Source organism: Bombina bombina, chromosome 5 (assembly GCF_027579735.1).
Source record: "Bombina bombina isolate aBomBom1 chromosome 5, aBomBom1.pri, whole genome shotgun sequence".
NCBI lineage: Eukaryota > Metazoa > Chordata > Amphibia > Anura > Bombinatoridae > Bombina > Bombina bombina.
The window spans coordinates 848,420,744-848,440,361 of NC_069503.1; the positions used below are offsets into that span (position 1 = coordinate 848,420,744).

General features: G+C 34.5%; 1 protein-coding gene across 1 annotated transcript; it reads left to right on the plus strand.

Moving 5' to 3' along the window:
* Window positions 1-4,466: 4,466 nt before the first annotated feature.
* Window positions 4,467-11,729, plus strand: LOC128661639 (histamine H3 receptor-like). Its single transcript, XM_053715870.1, has 4 exons — window positions 4,467-4,695; window positions 7,607-7,773; window positions 10,858-11,593; window positions 11,701-11,729. Exons 1-4 carry the CDS (start codon window positions 4,467-4,469, stop codon window positions 11,727-11,729), a joined length of 1,161 nt encoding a protein of 386 aa, XP_053571845.1.
* Window positions 11,730-19,618: the final 7,889 nt, after the last annotated feature.

Sequence of the window (19,618 nt, forward strand, 5' to 3'; positions counted from 1 at the left end):
CTGTATCTCCTCTCCAAATAAAGAACAAGTCATCAATATAGCACTTGTAGAGCACAAGGTTCGCACCCCATGGGGAATTATAGATCATATCATCTTTAAATACCCCCATGAATAAATTAGCGTAACTGGGTGCGAACCTTGTGCCCATCACTGTACCCTTAATCTGTAACAAGAAATTGTCCTCAAATCTAAAATAATTTTTATTAAGTATGAATTCTATTCATTGTATTATGAATATTCCTTAGTTTTCTGACATAGTTTCATCTTTTTGTATATATGATCTAATAGCTTGTGTCCCTAATTTGTGATCTATGTTAGTATATAACGGAAATTATTGGGTGACCTGGGTGATTGGTGAGATTTTTGTGCACTTTTGGGAGAAAGTAAAAGATCAGGGTTCTAAAGTGTTTAATTAATAGAAAGGCGTGTTCAGAATTGTCAATTAAATTTGTTGCCAAAGCTTCATCTAATAATATTTTTAATTGAGTTTGATATGTATCTCCCGGATCATTTTTTTATTTTTTATATGTTACACTGTCTCCTAATAATCTATGTGCCTCTTTTAAATAGTCGCTGTCCATCATAATTACTGTGCCCCCACATTTATTGTCTTGCTTTATTACTATAACTGCTCTTGATTGTAAATTTTTCAAAGCTTGTTTTTCTTTTTTATTAAAATTACAATTAATGTTTCTGTTATTCTCTATATCCAATTTGTCTAGATCTTGTTTTACTAGTTTTTCAAATGATTCAATGAAATTGCCCTTCTCTTGTGTTGGAAAAAAGGTGGATTTCGGTTTAAACCCTGTATGAACATATTCTTTAGTAGGTTAATTTTCTAATGTAACACTATTTTTCATAATTGGATTTTTAAAAAAATATTTTTTAAGAGTGAGTTTTCTCATGAATTGGTTTACATTTATTAGATGTTCAAATTTATTTAATTTGGTAGTCGGTACGAATGATAGTTCCTTATTAATGACATTCTCTTCATTCTTAGTTAGGGGGATGCCACTCAGATTAAAATTACCTGTGGGGTTTCTTAACCTCAAATTTGAGATCTCTGCTTCCTCTCCCTCTACTACCTCTCTTTGTCTTTACCCTTTGGGGGGTCATTTGCTTTTTCAAAACCCCTGTCTAAAAAACATTGGAATTATTAGGAACATTATATGGTTGTTCTTTCAGTGTTTGTTCATTTCTTCGATCATTAAATACCTCATATCTGTTATTAGTGGGTAGTCTCCAATCATTACTATCTGCATCAGATCTTCTCTCCAATTATTTCCATAATTTCTATTTCCGTTGGACCTTCCCATTTGTTCTTCCTTATCTCTATTGTACCATCCCCTTTCTTCATACCTGTCTTTGTTATACCTTCCTTGGTAATTCTTAGTATATCTTTCTTGTCGATAAATGCGGGGGCACAGTAATTATGAAGGACAGCGTCTATTTAAAAGAGGCACATAGATTATTAGGAGACACTGTAACATATAAAAAAAAATATCCGGGAGATACATATCAAACCCAATTAAAAAACATTATTAGATGAAGCGTTGGCAATAAATTGAATTGACAATTCTGAACACGCCTTTGTATTAATTAAACACTTTAGTACCCCGATCTTTTACTTTCTCCCAAAACTGCACAAAAATCTCACCAACCTACCAGGTCACCCAATAATGTCCGGTATTGATTCAATCACATCAAATTTGTCCCAATATGTTGATTACTTTTTGCAAAATTATGTTAAAAATATTCCTATTTATCAGATTCTACTCATTTCCTCAATTGTTTAGAAAATATTGAATGGGATAGCAGCTTTGTGCTTGTCACATGTGACGTTAGTGCGTTCTATACTAAATAAGATCACAAATAAGGGACACAAGCTATTAGATCATATATAAAAAAATATGAAAATATATCAGAAAACCAAGGAATATTCATAATACAATATATAGAATTCATACTTAATACAAATTATTTTAGATTTAAGGACAATTTATTTTTACAGATTAAGGGTACAACGATAGGCACAAGGTTTGCACCCAGTTACGCTACTTTATTCATGGGTTTTTTTGAAGATGATGTGATCTATAATTCCCCATGGGGTGCGAACCTTGTGCTCTACAAGCGCTTGATGACTTGTTCTTCATATGGAGAGGAGATACAGAACTTCTAGATATATTCTTTGAAGATTTAAATGAAAATAGATTTGGTTTAAAATTCACACATGAATATAGTAAGAAAAAGATCAACTTTCTAGATATAGAATTCATTTTAAGGTATTAACTTTTGCTTAGACCAGACTTTTTCTACTTAGCACTTTTAAACCTGTGAAATTGAGTGTGAGAGGCTCCACCAGTAAGGGAGGTTCAGTTCATTCTTTTTTCACTTTATCTAGGAAAAAAATGTTGAAAGTGGTAATTGAGAGAGTTTTATATACCAGAAAATACTTTAAATAGGTAAACATTCAGAAATCAATCTTGTGAGAGCATTTTATTTTTAAGCAAATTCCCTTCTTTTATTTTTTTAATAGGATAAACACATAGCCAAAGGTACGCTTCTGGACCACCAGCTTTCTGTTGCAGATGATGATATAGTAGCCAATGATTGGAGCATACGAATGTATGTCTGTTTTTCATTTGCCAGTCTGTATCCTCATCTAGAGTGGAACAGGAGTACAACTTTGGCAATGTATTGAATCTTTTTACAGGGGTTAGACACAAAGGAAAGGATTTTTTTCCAAAAATAAAATGCTTTTAAAAAGAGGATTTTATTTTTTACACTAAAATTTCTATTTAGTCATGTGCATGGACACTTTGATGTTATTATCTTTTGCTATTAAAGGGACATTCCGGTCAAAATTTAAATGCATGTGGTTAAATTACATCTTTGAAAAAAAACATAATTGCAATATAGATGTATTGTCAAAAATGCTTCTAGTAACAGTTATCACTGTTTTAGTGTTAGCATTTATCTCTGCACGTGCATGTGAAGCATAGCTAAATATTCTCAGTGCACCAGCATTTTAAATACTGCAGCTGCTCAGAGCACCAGTGGGGCTTGTACCATGTCAGCAATTAACAAATTGAGTCATTACCAGATAGTACAAGCACCTTAGGCTCTCTGAGCAAATACTGTGTTTAAAATGCTGGTGCACGGTGCATACTTAAATACACATTTGAAACAACTATAGCTTTTATAAGCAGCATTTTTACTAATACATGTGTTTTACAAAAATGCTTCTATTCAAAACTGAAATTCATCATTGTGGATTACAATTTTGGCTGGAATGTCCATTTAACCAGTTTTTGATGCATTTTTTTAAACTACCTGCCATGCTGTAAAAATATGAAGGCATTTTTTTCTTTTTTTTTTCTGCTACCTTAAAATACCAGTTGATCAGTGCCAACATATATTTGACCTTTTCCTACAATATTATTGAGTGTAAATAAGATAACACATGCATATTTGTGTATAGTTAAAGGGATATGAAACCCATTTTTTTTCTTTCTTGATTCAGATAGAGCATGCAATTGTAAGTAACTTTCTAATTTAGTCCTATTATCAAATTTTTGTTGTTCTCTTGGTATCTTTATTTGAAAAAGCAGGAATGTAAGCTTAGGAGTCTGCCCATTTTTGGTTCAGAACCCTGGGTAGCACTTGCTTATTGGTGGATACTAAAATGGACTGTCTCCTAAGTGTTACATTCCTGTTTTTAAATAAAAATACCAAGAGAACGAAGAAAATATGATAATAGGAGTACATTAGAAAGTTGTTAAAATTGCATGCTGTATCTGAATCATGAAAGAAAACATTTGGGCTTCATATCCCTTTAATGAAAGTAAATCCGTATTTTATTCATACAAATCCCTTTGTGTAAAAATAGTTTAGTTTAAGGACAGTAATGAGGATTGATGTGGAACTTTAATTATGCCATTGGGAGAAGAAAATGAGAGGTCACTTTTTGACACTACTCTTCATAAGTGATTAACAGCTCTGGGGGGGATTAGGTTGTCATGGTGATTCATATTGTAAATATATTAACTGTGTATATATAATGCACAATCAATAAAACATCAGAGCAAAAAAATGTAAAACTGTACAAGATATTGTGGGTTCCTTGTTTTTCAAATCATCAATCAGGATAACTGAAAAAGAGAATAAGAAAATAAAATGGGAGAAAAGTCAACTGCAATCCATGAAATTATGTAAATAAATAACAAGGGAGCGTTTTATATTTGTATGCTTTTTTATGGGTTATGATCATTATATATATAATTTATATACATTTCAGTTATAAGCCTTGCTTTTTATCCTGACAATAGGATACAGATTTACTAGCCAATTGAAAACTGCTGGATTTAATCAAGAAATAAGTATTTGCAATAGGAATTGTAAAAATATTGTGTGCATCAAGGATGTTCTTATATAAAGTACATACAAGATCCCATTTAGTATATGTCATGTTAACTAATGTTACAAACAATAGTGAAGTCGGTTCTTCATTTTTTGAGGATGTTCTGCCACATTCTCAAGGCAAACTTATTTTCTTATATATATTCATATCCTTGGTTGTTTCAGTTACAGTCATCGGTAACACTTTAGTTATTTTAGCTTTTGTTTCTGATAAGAGAATTAGAAACCAGAGTAACTTCTTCCTCCTTAATCTGGCCATTTGTGACTTTTTTATAGGTAAGTGGCTGTTTTATTCATTTTATGAACACATATAAACACTAATGTAGCCATATTGTATGGTAATATTGTACTTTTCCTTTTTTCTATGTAAAATGTTATACTTGTATAAACAGGGATTGGATATGAGCAAGAATATAAATACTTTAAATAAATAACTATAAATAAATTATGAATGCTGTTAATATCAGATTTTATAACATGTTTAAAGGGACAGTAAAGTTAGAGACAGTAAAGTAAAAAATAGCAAATTGTTTGGATAGAACAATACATTGTATCAGTTTCTCTTAGTTCTTTTGGTAAAGGGTAATCCTAAGTGAGGTCAGGAGCATGCGTGTGTCTTTAGCCATCTGGCAGCAGTGTCAGCAACAATGTTTTTTTTTTTTTTTTTTTTTTACCTTTATTGAAGAAAAAAAAAAGATATTACAAATTATAATTTTTGACTAATAAAGTCATATGTCAAATACACAATTTATATTATATTTCACTTAAATATCTCAGACAATAATGTAAGATTACAAAAAGGAAGATAAATAGCTAGCAGCCGATCACAAATAATGAGTACAAAGGTTAAATCAATGTCTAATTATCTCCCACAACAAAAGTAATCAAATTTGTATCAAGAACCTTACAATTCTAGGAATATTCCAACATTCTAATAAAAGGTTTCCATTTTTCTTTGAATATTTTATTACTTCCTAATTTATTATAATAAAGATCAGATCTCTCTAGAATCAGTTGATGGGGCAGGTTGTATTTAAGATGTTTTATAGTAGGGGGATTCTTGTCTATCCATACTCTAAAAATACTTTTCCTTCCCAATATGATGGTAGCAATAATTAAATTATTTAAATTTGTTCCATATTCTGTTTTATCTAGCAGGAGTATATTCAAACTGTTTAACACAATCTTTGTATTACCCAATTTTGACAAAAATATGAAATCTTAGCCTAAAATTGGTAAATCTTAGGACAAGCCCAGATATAATGAATGAAGTCTGGATCTATTATTGAACACTTAGGGCAACATTTTTTTTACATCTTGTCTCCATTTGGAGACCTTTCTAGGTAGAAGATAATCTTGAAGCATCATCGAAGCAATCTCTCTAAATGTTTTAAATTTATTATTTTTGCTTTTAAAGCATTGATGTATATATTTAAAACCTTTTTTATACCACTGATTAAAGGGAAATTGATATCCTACCATAAATTTAGGATTGCCCCAAAAAGTTAAATATCCTGAAATCATATAATTCGTCTTAGTTTCTTTATTTCCTCTGTACCAAGCATTATTTATGTCACGAAAAAATAAACTAGATTTTACATGATATGGTAAATCGATAGATCTACTATGCATCATATATGCCAAAATAATAATTCCTATTCTCTCTTTGATCAATGTCATAGATATTGTTATCATTTTTATCTAGAAGCCAATTAAAACTATATTTCATTAGTATAGCAATATTGTAGTATTCCATATTAGGGAGTTCCAATCTCCCATTAGTATATGGTAAGTATTGTCTTTTTAAGTCAATTCTTGGTTTCTTATTGTTCCATAGGAATAATCTCATAGCTTTTTCAATTTGAAATAAATCTAGTTTGGTAATTTTTAATGGAAGCATTTGCAAAATATACAGTAAAGCAGGAATTATCTTCATTTTTATTAAATGGATTTGACCATTTAGTGATAGTGGTATATTCACCCATGTTTTCAATTTTTCTTTTATTTTTATTATAGCCTGTTTCACATTTAATTGATAAAGATTTGAAATTTTGGAATAAATCTTAATCCCTTAATATCCCTAAAGATCTTTTGAGGGTTTTTTAACCAGAGTATTTGTGATTTTATAAAATTGATCTTATATCATGAAAATTGACTATAATGGTCTATAATTTTTAGAATATTATTTAGATGTTCCTTAGAATCTGTAATACATAATAATAAATCATCTGCATACGCAACTAATTTCAATTTACATCTCCCAATTTTGATTCCTGGAATAATCTGATTTAAGTTAGATAATAAAGGTTCCAAAGAAATATTAAACAGAAATGGGGATAGAGGGCAACCCTGCCAAGTCCCCCGCTGTAACTGAATAGTCTCTGAATACTGTCCATTTATTTGAACATATGCCCTGGACATTGTATATATATTTTTTACAAATCCTAAAAAAGTCCCTTAAAGTCAAAATTTTCCAAGAAGGTGAAGAGAGGGTGGCCACTTGATTCTGTCGAAGGCCTTCCCTGCATCCAAAGATAGCAGGAAGGCCTCTGGCAGATCAGCAGCCCTACCCCTCCTATTTCATATTTTTCTATAGCATATAAGATTTTCCTTAAGTTTGTAGCTGAAGATCTACCAAAAATAAATCCTGTTTGATCTATCGTTATTAAATGTGGTATTATTGTCTTTAATCTATGTGATAGTATTTTCATTAAAATCTTATAGTCCACATTTATAAGTAATATAGGCCTATATGTTTGTGGTAAGAAAGGGTCCCTATTTGGCTTTGGAATAATAATTATATTGGCACATTTGAAATTTTTAGATGGAATAGTACATCTGTATAAAATATGAATGAAAAAGTTGGTTCAAAATAGGAACAGTTTTATCTATTAGAATTTTATAAAATTCAGCAGGGGGGTAGTCAGGGCCCGCTGCTTTCCCTAACGATAAACCCTTGGTTATTTATTTAATCTCTTCCGAGTTAATAGATTTATTTAACATGTCTAATTGAACCTTTTCTATTTTCAGCAGATTAATTACATTTTTTTCCCAGCAACAATGTTTAGAACAATATTATACATGATTGCAAACACCACTGCCATAGAATGCTTAAGACAGGTGCACAAGAAAACCTTATTAGAAATTACCATATTTGCCTTTGTGATTCTATGAGATTTCTTAGCAGGTGCTGTTTGCATACCCCTGAGTACTCCCTTTATATTAACTGGAAAATGGACACTTGGAAGATTTCTTTGCAAGCTGTGGTTAATTGCTGACAATCTCATGTGCACAGCATCTGTGTTTAATATTCTTCTCATCAGTTATGACCGGTTCTTCTCCATCACTATGGCTGTATGTATTCAACATTTTGCTTTTATTTAGTATTCATTAGTTAGACACAACAGATTGTTAAGCAAAACCTACCAATTATTTAAAGGTGTGATTTTATAGATTATACTTATAATGCAAATTAAAATTACTAAAATACATTATTGCCCAATAACCTCTCCGCAACTCAGAAATAAAACATTGTCCAGGATGATTGAAAAACCTGTACTCACTTGATTGCAGGGGTCAAGTCGAACGGGAACGTATGGGAACAAAGTTCTTGCACTATTTTTGCAGGTAGAACTAAGTTTCCCCTGGACAGAGAACAGAAATGCTTCAGTAAACACTGCTGCTGGAGGTGAGAGGAGCTGGAGCAAAGTTTGGTTAGAGGGATAGTGAGATCCTGTGGTAATGGGCAGTAAAACTTCCTACAATACACTAAAAGCAAGCCTTTTTAGCAGTCCTGCTGTGTGATCACCCCGCAATGTGTGTAACACATGGTGCTTACATTACTGTGCAGCTTGCTCTGGGGTTATTTAACTCCCCTCAGCAGAAAAAGGACTATTGCACCTTAAGTGGGTGAGACTCTGCGACAGAGGAGCATTCTCAGGCCCAAAGGCAACCATTCAACCCTTCATTGGATTTAATTTTCTTTCATTAGCCAAAGTGTATAGATTATATACAAATAAATAGAGTGTGTTTGTGTAAGTGTGTGAGTGTGTGTATGTGTATTTATAAAACAATACTAATTGTGAGGGGGGGTGGAAGTCGTGGTGAGTTCCCACACTTTTTTTTGTAGGACTTGACCCCTGCTTGATTGGTTGCTCAAGAACATATGAAAGTGCAGTAGTGTAGGTTAAATCTGAGAAAGAGAGTGCCAGGTTTTATTAATAGGGAGTTAGAGATGAAAATGTCATATATCAACTGAACTTGTTGCAGACAAAGCAGAGTTTCACAGAGAAAAGACTTGGCTTGTACAAGGCAAGGGTTGGCTTTGTCTTGATAAGTGTTTGCAAGGTGTATGGAAAAATGAGGATATATATGAAAGTGTTAAGATTTACTTGAAATATCCTGCATTGTTAATGTTATTATGATTTTTTAAATATTAGTAAGTAGTTCATGAGAACTAATGTGAGGAGAACACAGACGAGATTGATCCATGAATACTACATTTAAAGTGGGGTAATGAAAAAGTGGGTAAAATAATTTGTTAAAAAGGCTTGATGCATTTAGAAAAGTTTAACAGAATGTTTCCTTCAGAATATTAATATAAAGGGCCCCATTTATTATACTATGGGGGAACAACATTCCCAGGTAGGAAACCTGTCTGTCTACTTTCACATGGAGCTAGGCAATTTACAAATCCAATTTCTGTTTTTCTTTTGTATCTGCCCACTTGTCACACCTAAACCAAGCTTCCATTTTAAAAATTAAATTTTTACTATTTCTTCAAAATATTCCTCTGTATATAAACACTTTAATCACTGGAACCAAGGTATAGAAGATTCCGTTTATAAATAAATTCAAAAGATTTAATTGTAATTTCTCTTTACTACATGCAGTTTTGTTTCAAATAGTTTAATTTTCTATTCGACCCCCAGCAACCTTATCATGCTAAACCACACCTCTCTAATTTTTCAAACTCTTCCTCCAAACATTCTTTCTTTCCTTCGTCTGTACAGGAATACAGCCTCCATTTTCCAAACCCCCTTCCACTATCTCTGCAAATGATCCCTCAGTATATACTGTATATATTGTACTCATCTGAAACACTTGCATCACTTTTCTCCTCACAATCATCTCAACCAACCTTAATAACCTAACACCTATAACAGCAGTAACTCCCACATTTAACATGATTAAAAGACAAAAATATACTTGTGGTTTAAAAGTTACCATTGCCTTACTTTTATACAGATTCCTGCACTACTACATGTAAAACACCTTTCTACACCCCCTCACTGAAAACTTTCCTTATTTTTATGAGGTGATACATTCAGATAAAGTTAATTACTTTTCTTTCCTCCCACATATACCTTTATGCTATTCTTTACAGACACATTTCTACCTAAACATTTACTGATAGTATTCCCTTGGTGACTTTTATCTGCTTTCATAACCTTTTGTTTTTAATTCAATTCATTTAAACTGTAAGCTTCAGCAATTCTAACTATAGTGTACTTTGTAAAAAAGTACACTTACCAATGTTTTTTAATGAAGGGCAGGGGGTTCCTACTCTTTTGAATTTGTTGAAACATATATTAATAATGTCCCATGCATGTCTGTATAGAACTGCATAATATGTTTGCACTTTAAAACAAAATAAACTAATAATAGTTTACTTGATGTCTAAATACATTATAGACAAATATATATCTACTTGTATTCTGATTGTATTCCGGTTCTCTTTGTGTGGCTTTTTATAATGGTATACAATAAAGTTGCTATTAATTTTTTATTTTTAATAATTTTGATGTGAGGTAGTGGGTAACTAATACCCTTAGATCAGCACTGGTAGCATTATGTATAATACAGCACATCTCTTGGTAACAATGGCTGTATTAAACATGTTAGGAAGCCATTCTGTATATTTATTTTATTATTTTAACACATTGGTTGCCATTTAAGGTAGTCTGAGCTGTTAATATGTTTGGAATCTCATGTTAACATTTTGAATAAGGCTTAAAGTGATGTTAAACTTTACGTTTTAGAATTAGGTCCGGAATATAAGTGATATTTTAGAGTGACATCCACTGAAGATGTGCTGTAATTTACCTTTTAATGTAGGTATGCCATTCTAATTCCCCGCGCTCTGGCCTCCCATTTCAAAACCCATTATACCCCGCGGTTGGGCTGCTAACTTCAAAACAGCACTTTTTTTGTAGCTAGAGCGCCAATTGGAGAACAATTTCAAACTGTTAGCCCACAAAAAAGAATTTTGAAGTGGAGGGCAGGGTATTATAATTTCAAGGCTAGATTTAAACATAAGCATCTTTATTAGAAGTGATCAATTAAAGACCATCTAAAATATCACTTAAATGCCGGACCTGATTTTAAAACGTGTAATGTTTGCCCTCACTTTAATGTTATTTTTTTTTAATTCCTTAGATCAGATATCGCTCTCAGCAAAAAAATCATACTCAGACAATTCTTAAAATGGGAGCAGTTTGGATATTGTCATTTCTACTATATAGCCCAGCAATTATATTCTGGAAGAATGAAGACAATTCCACTACTGAAAGTGACTGTGTTCCTGGATATTACCTTACCTGGTACTTTCTTCTTGGAGCATCAACTTTTGATTTCTATCTTCCCCTAATAAGTATTTCATTTTTTAACCTGAGCGTTTACTGGAACATTAGAACTCGAAGCAGAAAGAAAAGGCCAACTATGGTGCAGCCTACTCTATATCATGAAAAGGAAATGACAGCAAAATTGTCAATTATATCTGGAAATACTGTTTTTGAAAGATGCAATGACACAAAAACAATAAATAGTAGGAATATAACCAATCTTATTACCAAAATAAAGAAGCACTCACACATCACCCCCGGTTCAACAGAAGCTGGCGAGACCGTTAAAAGTAGACTGAGTGCCATAAAACTGTCCAGAGACAAGAAGGCTGCAAAATCCCTAGCCCTACTGGTTTGTGTATTTGGAGTTTGTTGGGCACCATACACATGTCTTCAGTCTGTCCGTGCAGCCTGTCACAATGACTGTGTTGAGTCTTACTGGAATGAAATTACAGCCTGGTTGTTGTGGCTAAATTCTTCAGTTAATCCTATTATGTACCCCTTGTGCCACAGAAGTTTCAGCAAAGCGATTATGAAAATATTTAATAAATGTGTAAGTCAAAATGACTGAATATGTATTATATATTCTGTATGTTTTAATTAAATGTAAATGATTTTCTATCATTTTGAAGTGTATAAATATATATCCACATTGCAGTTATGAAAAACATGAGTTTAAAATTTTAAGTAGCAATCTAGATTTAAAAAAAATGAAAAATCACAAAATGTTCTAATGATGATTTGTGTATTTACCATTTTTTTTTTCAATTTAAAGGGACATTAATCCTTTAACTGCTGAGCCATTTCTACCCCTGTTCAATCCCCTACTGTAGGTAATTTGTTAGTGATATTTATTTTTTTCAGTATACCAAGCAGATGCAAACTATACCATTATTTTATGTACTGACTATATCATGACGTGTGAGAAATCTGCAACTTAAGGTGTGTGGGGGGGGAAATCATTTTTTTAAATTAAAATTTTAATAAACAAAGATATAAACACTAGTGTGTGTCTGTTTTTCCCCCTAAACTATAATAAAGTAACATGTAATATGGGTAGACTTGATGGGCCTTTTTGGTTCTTATCTACCATCAAATTCTATGTTTCTATGTAAAAAGAATAGGTTATCCTCATATAAATAATGGGCTTTTGGGGAAAAAAATGCAATATACATATTAATATATCTATTTATTTAGCCTGCTTTTCCTGTAATTTCACTGTGCACTTTGTATTTTTGCCCAAACCCACTCCCCAGAGAGGTTGGAGTTCTTTCAGTGGAATTCAGAACCCCAACCATCTTAAATGCTGCGCAGCGATGCTTGATATGTGTGGGAGTTCACTTATATTTGTTCCTAACTGTCTATACAAAAGATATAATATAAAATTAAACAACACTTAAGAGACTTTTCAATGGTTTTGTCCATGGCCTGCAAAGTAATGCACATTTTGCTAACAGTATCACAGTTTTAAAGCACCTAATTTGAATGCAGATCCTTTGCAATAAAGCAATTCCTTTTTTATGCATTTATAAGGTAAATTATTTAAATCTCTCTTTACAGGGACATACTAGTTGAGCATGTCATTTTAAGTCTATCAACCCTGCACTTCTGTGTGCTTAAACCCTGCAAAGTAGTTAAACACACAGTAGAAGAACTGCTTAGGAGCGGAAACTGCTGTTGATCCAATCAACAGCGCTAGGTACACAGCTGAATCGTCCAATTATTGCTGCTGCTTGGCTCAGTGGCAGTTTTCTCTTTGTACCAGCAGTGCTCCAGGGCGGTACTTCTGCTGTGTATTTAACCCCTTTGTGGAGGTTAAACAAACACTAGTGCAGGTTTGATAATCTTAAAATAACATCTTCTAATTAGAATTAGAACATGCAATTTTTTTGACTATTATGGCCCTTTAACCCCTTAACGACCAAGGACGTGCCTGACACGTCCTCTGGTGTATCTAGCACTGGAAGCGATCCTGATCGCTTCCAGCCTCTTTCAGGGTATTGCAGCGATTCCTCAATATTGAAGCATCATACAATACCCTTTTTAAGCACACCGATACAGAGGGGGGGGGGCTGAAGAGGGAGCGGGGAATAACTGTTGGGAAAGGGATCTGGGAGGGGGGTAGGGTATTGAGTGGGGGGCAGCTACACTACAGAAAAAAATGGATTTAGCACCAGGATGGCGGCAAATAGGTAGAGGGGGGTTAGATAGCTGTTTGGGGGGATCATAGAGGCTGGGGGTTAAGGGGGATCAAAAACTGCAGCATATATATATATATATATATATATATATATATAAATACCGTCCTCTTTACTGTGTTACCCTCCTTGGGGACAGCTGCCTGGGTGCAAAGATACTTCAAATAATCCTTGTAAATAAATGCACTCTCAAGCCTTTTTCAAGTGAACAATCTAAGCTTTCTTTAATGAAACGTTTTCGGGGATGTTTTCCCCTTCATCAGCATCGCTGATGAAGGGGAAAACATCCCCGAAAACGTTTCATTAAAGAAAGCTTTGATTGTTCACTTGAAAAAGGCCTGAGAGTGCATTTATTTGCAAGGATTATATATATATATATATATATATATATATATATATATAAAAGCATATACAGGTAGCCCTCAGTTTACGCCGGGGTTAGGTTCCAGAAGGAATGGTTGTAAATCGAAACCGTTGTAAATTGAAACCCAGTTTATAATGTAAGTCAATGGGAAGTGAGGGAGATAGGTTCCAGGCCCCTCTCAAAATTGTCATAAGCAACACCTAATACATTATTTTTAAAGCTTTGAAATGAAGACTTTAAATGCTAAACAGCATTATAAACCTAATAAAATAATCACACAACACAGAATATATAATTAAACTAAGTTAAATGAACAAAAACATTTGCTAAACAGCATTATAAACCTAATAAAATAATCACACACCACAGACTTCACTTGCATTTTTCTGCAAACAGTTCTTTCTATGCATTCCAATCTGGCACAGGAAGCTCTTGTTCCTTGGAAATCTGCTCAATAGCTCAGGTCTGGTTAAACTGATTAATTTCAGCTTGCTTGGTTTTGCTGCAACACAAGCGGACGGCTCCACCTACTGGCTATTTTAATAAATGCACTGCTTCTCAATGTTTTTCAATAGCAGTCACATGACTGGAAAAAAAGGTTGTTATTCTGAAACGGTGTAAATTGAACCGTTGTAAAACGAGGGCCACCTGTATATATATAAGCCTTTTGTTTTAGTACTGGCAGACTTTCTGCCAGTACTTAAGATGGTGGTGACAATTGTGAGGTAGGGAAGGAAAGAGAGCCGTTTGAGGGGGGGTCAGGGAGGGATCAGGAGGTGGAATGTGTCAGGTGGGAGGCTGACCTCTGCACTAAAGCTAAAATTAACCCTACAAGCTACCTAATTAACCCCTTTACTGCTGGGCATAATACAAGTGTGGTGCACAGCGGCATTTAGTGTCCTTCTAATTACCAAAAAGCAAAGCCAAAGCCATAAATTTCTGCTATTTCTGAACAAAGGGGATCCCAGAGAAGCATTTACAATCATTTGTGCCATAATTGCACATGCTGTTTGTAAATAATGTCAGTGAGAAACCTAAAGTTTGTGAAAAAGTTAACCATTTTTTTTATTAGATCGCATTTGGCGGTGAAATGGTGGCATGAAATATACCAAAATGGGCCTAGATCAATACTTTGGGTTGTCTACTACACTAAACTAAAGCTAAAACGAACCCTACAAGCTACCTAATTAACCCCTTCACTGCTGGGCATAATACAAGTATGGTGCGCAGCAGCATTTAGCGGCCTTCTAATTACCAAAACGTAATGCCAAAGCCATAAACGTCTGCTATTTCTAAACAAAGGGGATCCCAGAAAAGCCTTTACAACCACTTGTGTCATAATTGCACAAGCTGTTTGTAAATAATTTCAGTGAGAAACCTAAAGTTTGTGAAAGTTAACGATTTTTTTTAATTGATCTTATTTGGCAGTGAAATGGTGGCATGAAATATACCAAAATGGGGCTAGATTAATACTGGGTTGTCTACTAAAAAAAATATACATGTCAAGGGATATTCAGGGATTCCTAACAGATATCAGCGTTAACTCGCTTAGATTTAGAGTTCTGCGTTAGCCGTCAAAACCAGCGTTAGGGGGTGCTAACGCTGGTTTTGGCCGCCCGCAGTCAGGAAAGGGTCTAACGCTCACTTTCCAGCCGCGACTTTTCCATGCCGCAGATCCCCTTACGTCATCAATTGCGTATCCTATATTTTCAATGGGATCTTTCTAACGCCGGTATTTAGAGTCTTGGCTGAAGTGAGCGTTAGAAATCTAACGACAAGACTCCAGCCGCAGAAAAAAGCCAGGAGTTAAGAGCTTTCTGGGCTAACGCCGGTTCATAAAGCTCTTAACTACTGTGCTCTAAAGTACACTAACACCCATAAACTACCTATGTACCCCTAAACCGAGGCCCCCCCACATCGCCACCACTCTATTAAATTTTTTAACTCCTAATCTGCCGACCGCAAACCGCCGCAATTTACATTATCCCTATCCCCTGACCCCTACATAATATTTATTACCCCCTAATCTGCCATCCCCAACGTCGCCTCTACCTACCTTCAATTATTAACCCCTAATCTGCCAACCGGACCTCACCGCTACTATAATAAATGTATTAACCCCTAATCCACCTCACTCCTACCTCAAAAACCCTATAATAAATAGTATTAACCCCTAATCTGACCTCCCTAACATCGCCGACACCTAACTTCAAGTATTAACCCCTAATCTGCCGACCGGACCTCGCCGTTACTCTAATAAATGTATTAACCCCTAAAGCTAAGTCTAACCCTAACACTAACACCCCCCTAAGTTAAATATAATTTAAATCTAACGAAATAAAATAAATCTTATTAAATAAATTATTCCTATTTAAAGCTAAATACTTACCTGTAAAATAAACCCTAATATAGCTACAATATAAATAATAATTATATTGTAGCTATTTTAGGATAAATATTTATTTTACAGGCAACTTTGTATTTATTTTAACCAGGTACAATAGCTATTAAATAGTTAATAACTATTTAATAGTTACCTAGTTAAAATAATTACAAAATTACCTGTAAAATAAATCCTAACCTAAGTTACAATTAAACCTAACACTACACTATCAATAAATTAATTAATTAAATAAACTATCTACAATTATCTACAATTAAATCATCTAAACTAAATTACAAAAAAACCCAAACACTAAATTACAAAAACAAACAAATACTAAATTATAAAAACAAACAAACACTAAATTACAAAAAATAAAAAAAGATTATAAGAATTTTAAACTTATTACACCTACTCTAAGCCCCCTAAAAAAATAACAAAGCCCCCCAAAATAAAAAAATGCCCTACCCTATTCTAAAATAAATATTTTACAGCTCTTTTACCTTACCAGCCCTTAAAAGGGCCTTTTGCGGGGCATGCCCCAAAGAATTCTGCTCTTTTGCCTGTAAAACAAACATACAATACCCCCCAACATTACAACCCACCACCCACATACCCCTAATCTAACCCAAACCCCCCTTAAAAAAACTAACACTAAGCTCCTGAAGATCTTCCTACCTTATCTTCACCACGCCGGGTATCACCGATCCGTCCAGAAGAGGGTCCGAAGTCTTCATCCTATCCGGCAAGAAGAGGTCCAGAAGAGGGTCCGAAGTCTTCATCCTATCCGGCAAGAAGAGGGCATCCGGACCGGTAGACATCTTCATCCAGGCGGCATCTTCTATCTTCTTCCATCCGGCGCGGAGCGGGACCATCTTCCAGCCGACACGGATCCATCCTCTTCTAACGACGTCCTAAGTCCGAATGAAGGTTCCTTTAAATGACGTCATCCAAGATGGTGTCCCTCGAATTCCGATTGGCTGATAGGATTCTATCAGCCAATCGAAATTAAGGTAGGAAAAATCTGATTGGCTGATTGAATCCGATCAGCCAATAGAATGCGAGCTCAATCTGATTGGCTGATTGGATCAGCCAATCCAATTGAACTTGAATCTGATTGGCTGATTCAATCAGCCAATCAGATTTTTCCTACCTTAATTCCGATTGGCTGATAGAATCTTATCAGCCAATCGGAATTCGAGGGACCCCATCTTGTATGACGTCATTTAAAGGAACCTTCATTTGGACTTAGGATGCTGCCTGGATGAAGATGTCTACCGGTCCGGATGCCCTCTTCTTGCCGGATAGGATGAAGACTTCGGACCCTCTTCTGGATGGATCGGTGATACCCGGCATGGTGAAGATAAGGTAGGAAGATCTACAGGGGCTTAGTGTTAGGTTTTTTAAGGGGGGTTTGGGTTAGATTTGGGGTATGTGGGTGGTGGGTTGTAATGTTGGGGGGGTATTGTATGTTTTTTTACAGGCAAAAGAGCAGAATTCTTTGGGGCATGCCCCGCAAAAGGCCCTTTTAAGGGCTGGTAAGGTAAAAGAGCTGTAAAATATTTATTTTAGAATAGGATAGGGCATTTTTTATTTAGGGGGGCTTTGTTATTTTTTTAGGGGGCTTAGAGTAGGTGTAATTAGTTTAAAATTCTTGTAATTTTTTTTATTTTTTGTAATTTAGTGTTTTTTTTGTAATTTAGTGGGTTTTTTTTTGTAATTTAGTGTTTTTTTTTTTTTGTAATTTAGTTTAGTTGATTTAATTGTAGATAATTGTAGATAGTTTATTTAATTAATTTATTGATAGTGTAGTGTTAGGTTTAATTGTAACTTAGGTTAGGATTTATTTTACAGGTAATTTTGTAATTATTTTAACTAGGTAACTATTAAATAGTTATTAACTATTTAATAGCTATTGTACCTGGTTAAAATAAATACAAAGTTGCTTGTAAAATAAATATTAATCCTAAAATAGCTACAATATAATTATTATTTATATTGTAGCTATATTAGGGTTTATTTTACAGGTAAGTATTTAGCTTTAAATAGGAATAATTTATTTAATAAGATTTATTTTATTTCGTTAGATTTAAATTATATTTAACTTAGGGGGGTGTTAGTGTTAGGGTTAGACTTAGCTTTAGGGGTTAATACATTTATTAGAGTAGCGGCGAGGTCCGGTCGGCAGATTAAGTGTTAATACTTGAAGTTAGGTGTCGGCGATGTTAGGGAGGGCAGATTAGGGGTTAATACTATTTATTATAGGGTTTTTGAGGCGGGAGTGAGGCGGATTAGGGGTTAATACATTTATTATAGTAGCGGTGAGGTCCGGTCGGCAGATTAGGGGTTAATAATTGTAGGTAGGTAGCGGCGACGTTGGGGGGGGCAGATTAGGGCTTAATAAATATAATATAGGGGTCGGCAGTGTTAGGGGCAGCAGATTAGGGGTACATAGGGATAACGTAGGTTGCGGCGGTGTACGGAGCAGGGGTCAGCGATAGCGGGGTCAGCAGATTAGGGTTTAATAAGTGTAAGGTTAGGGGTGTTTAGACTCGGGGTACATGTTAGGGTTTTAGGTGTAGACTTAGGAAGTGTTTCCCCATAGGAAACAATGGGGCAGCGTTAGGAGCTGAACGCTGCTTTTTTTGCAGGTGTTAGGTTTTTTTCAGCTCAAACTGCCCCATTGTTTCCTATGGGGGAATCGTGCACGAGCACGTTTTTGAAGCTGGCCGCGTCCTTAAGCAACGCTGGTATTTAGAGTTGCAGTGGCGGTAAATATGCCTGTCTACTCCCTTTTTGGAGCCTAATGCAGCCCTTCAGAGAACTCTAAATACCAGCGTTGTTTAAAAGGTGAAGGGGAAAAAAAGCATGCGTAGCTAACGCACCTCTTTGGCCGCAAAACTCTAAATCTAGGCGAATGTAACTATCGCTAATTTTGAAACAAAATTATTTGGAAATAGCAAAGTGCTACTTGTATTTATTGCCCTATAACTTGCAAAAAAGCAAAGAACATGTAAACATTGGGTATTTCTAAACTCAGGACAAAATTTAGAAACTATTTAGCATGGATATTTTTTGGTGGTTGTAGATGTGTAACAGATTTTGGGGGTCAAAGTTAGAAAAAGTGTGTTTTTTTCCAATTTTTTCATCATATTTTATAAAAAATGTTATAGTAAATTATAAGATATGATGAAAATAATGGTATCTTTAGAAAATTCATAAATGAATTTACAGCTAAACACAAACACTACAGAAATGTAAAAATAAACGTTTTGTCCTATTATTGCATGTGTGTTGAACAAGTGAAATAAAATTTCCTCAGTTTATTAATACTGCTGTGCTGCTCCATTTTTACTTTTTACCATTGGTAAGCAGTTGGTTCCTGTTTTTTCGAGCATTGCACCTTTGCCCTTTTGCATATGCCCTTCTGCCTCAATCCGTGGCATCTGACGTCACCAGTGTGAGCCCGAGAGAAGCGCTCGATGAGGAGTTTGGAGCGGCCAGCCGACATTGTTAAATGTAAAAATAGCCCTGGCCCCTGGTCCTTAATGGGGACTTTTCCTGCATACGTTTGAGCTTGATGCTCTGCTAAATGTTTATGAAACATTGAATAAAAATGGGAGAGAAAGTA

What these genes read in the sequence shown, in the direction of transcription:
- LOC128661639 (XM_053715870.1), top strand. Translation starts at nt 4,467, where the DNA reads ATGTTAACTAATGTTACAAACAATAGTGAAGTCGGTTCTTCATTTTTT. An exon ending in CATTTGTGACTTTTTTATAG is followed by an intron (nt 4,696 to 7,606) that starts GTAAGTGGCTGT and finishes ATTTCTTAGCAG; the next exon opens with GTGCTGTTTGCATACCCCTG. An exon ending in TATGAAAATATTTAATAAAT is followed by an intron (nt 11,594 to 11,700) that starts GTGTAAGTCAAA and finishes TCCACATTGCAG; the next exon opens with TTATGAAAAACATGAGTTTA.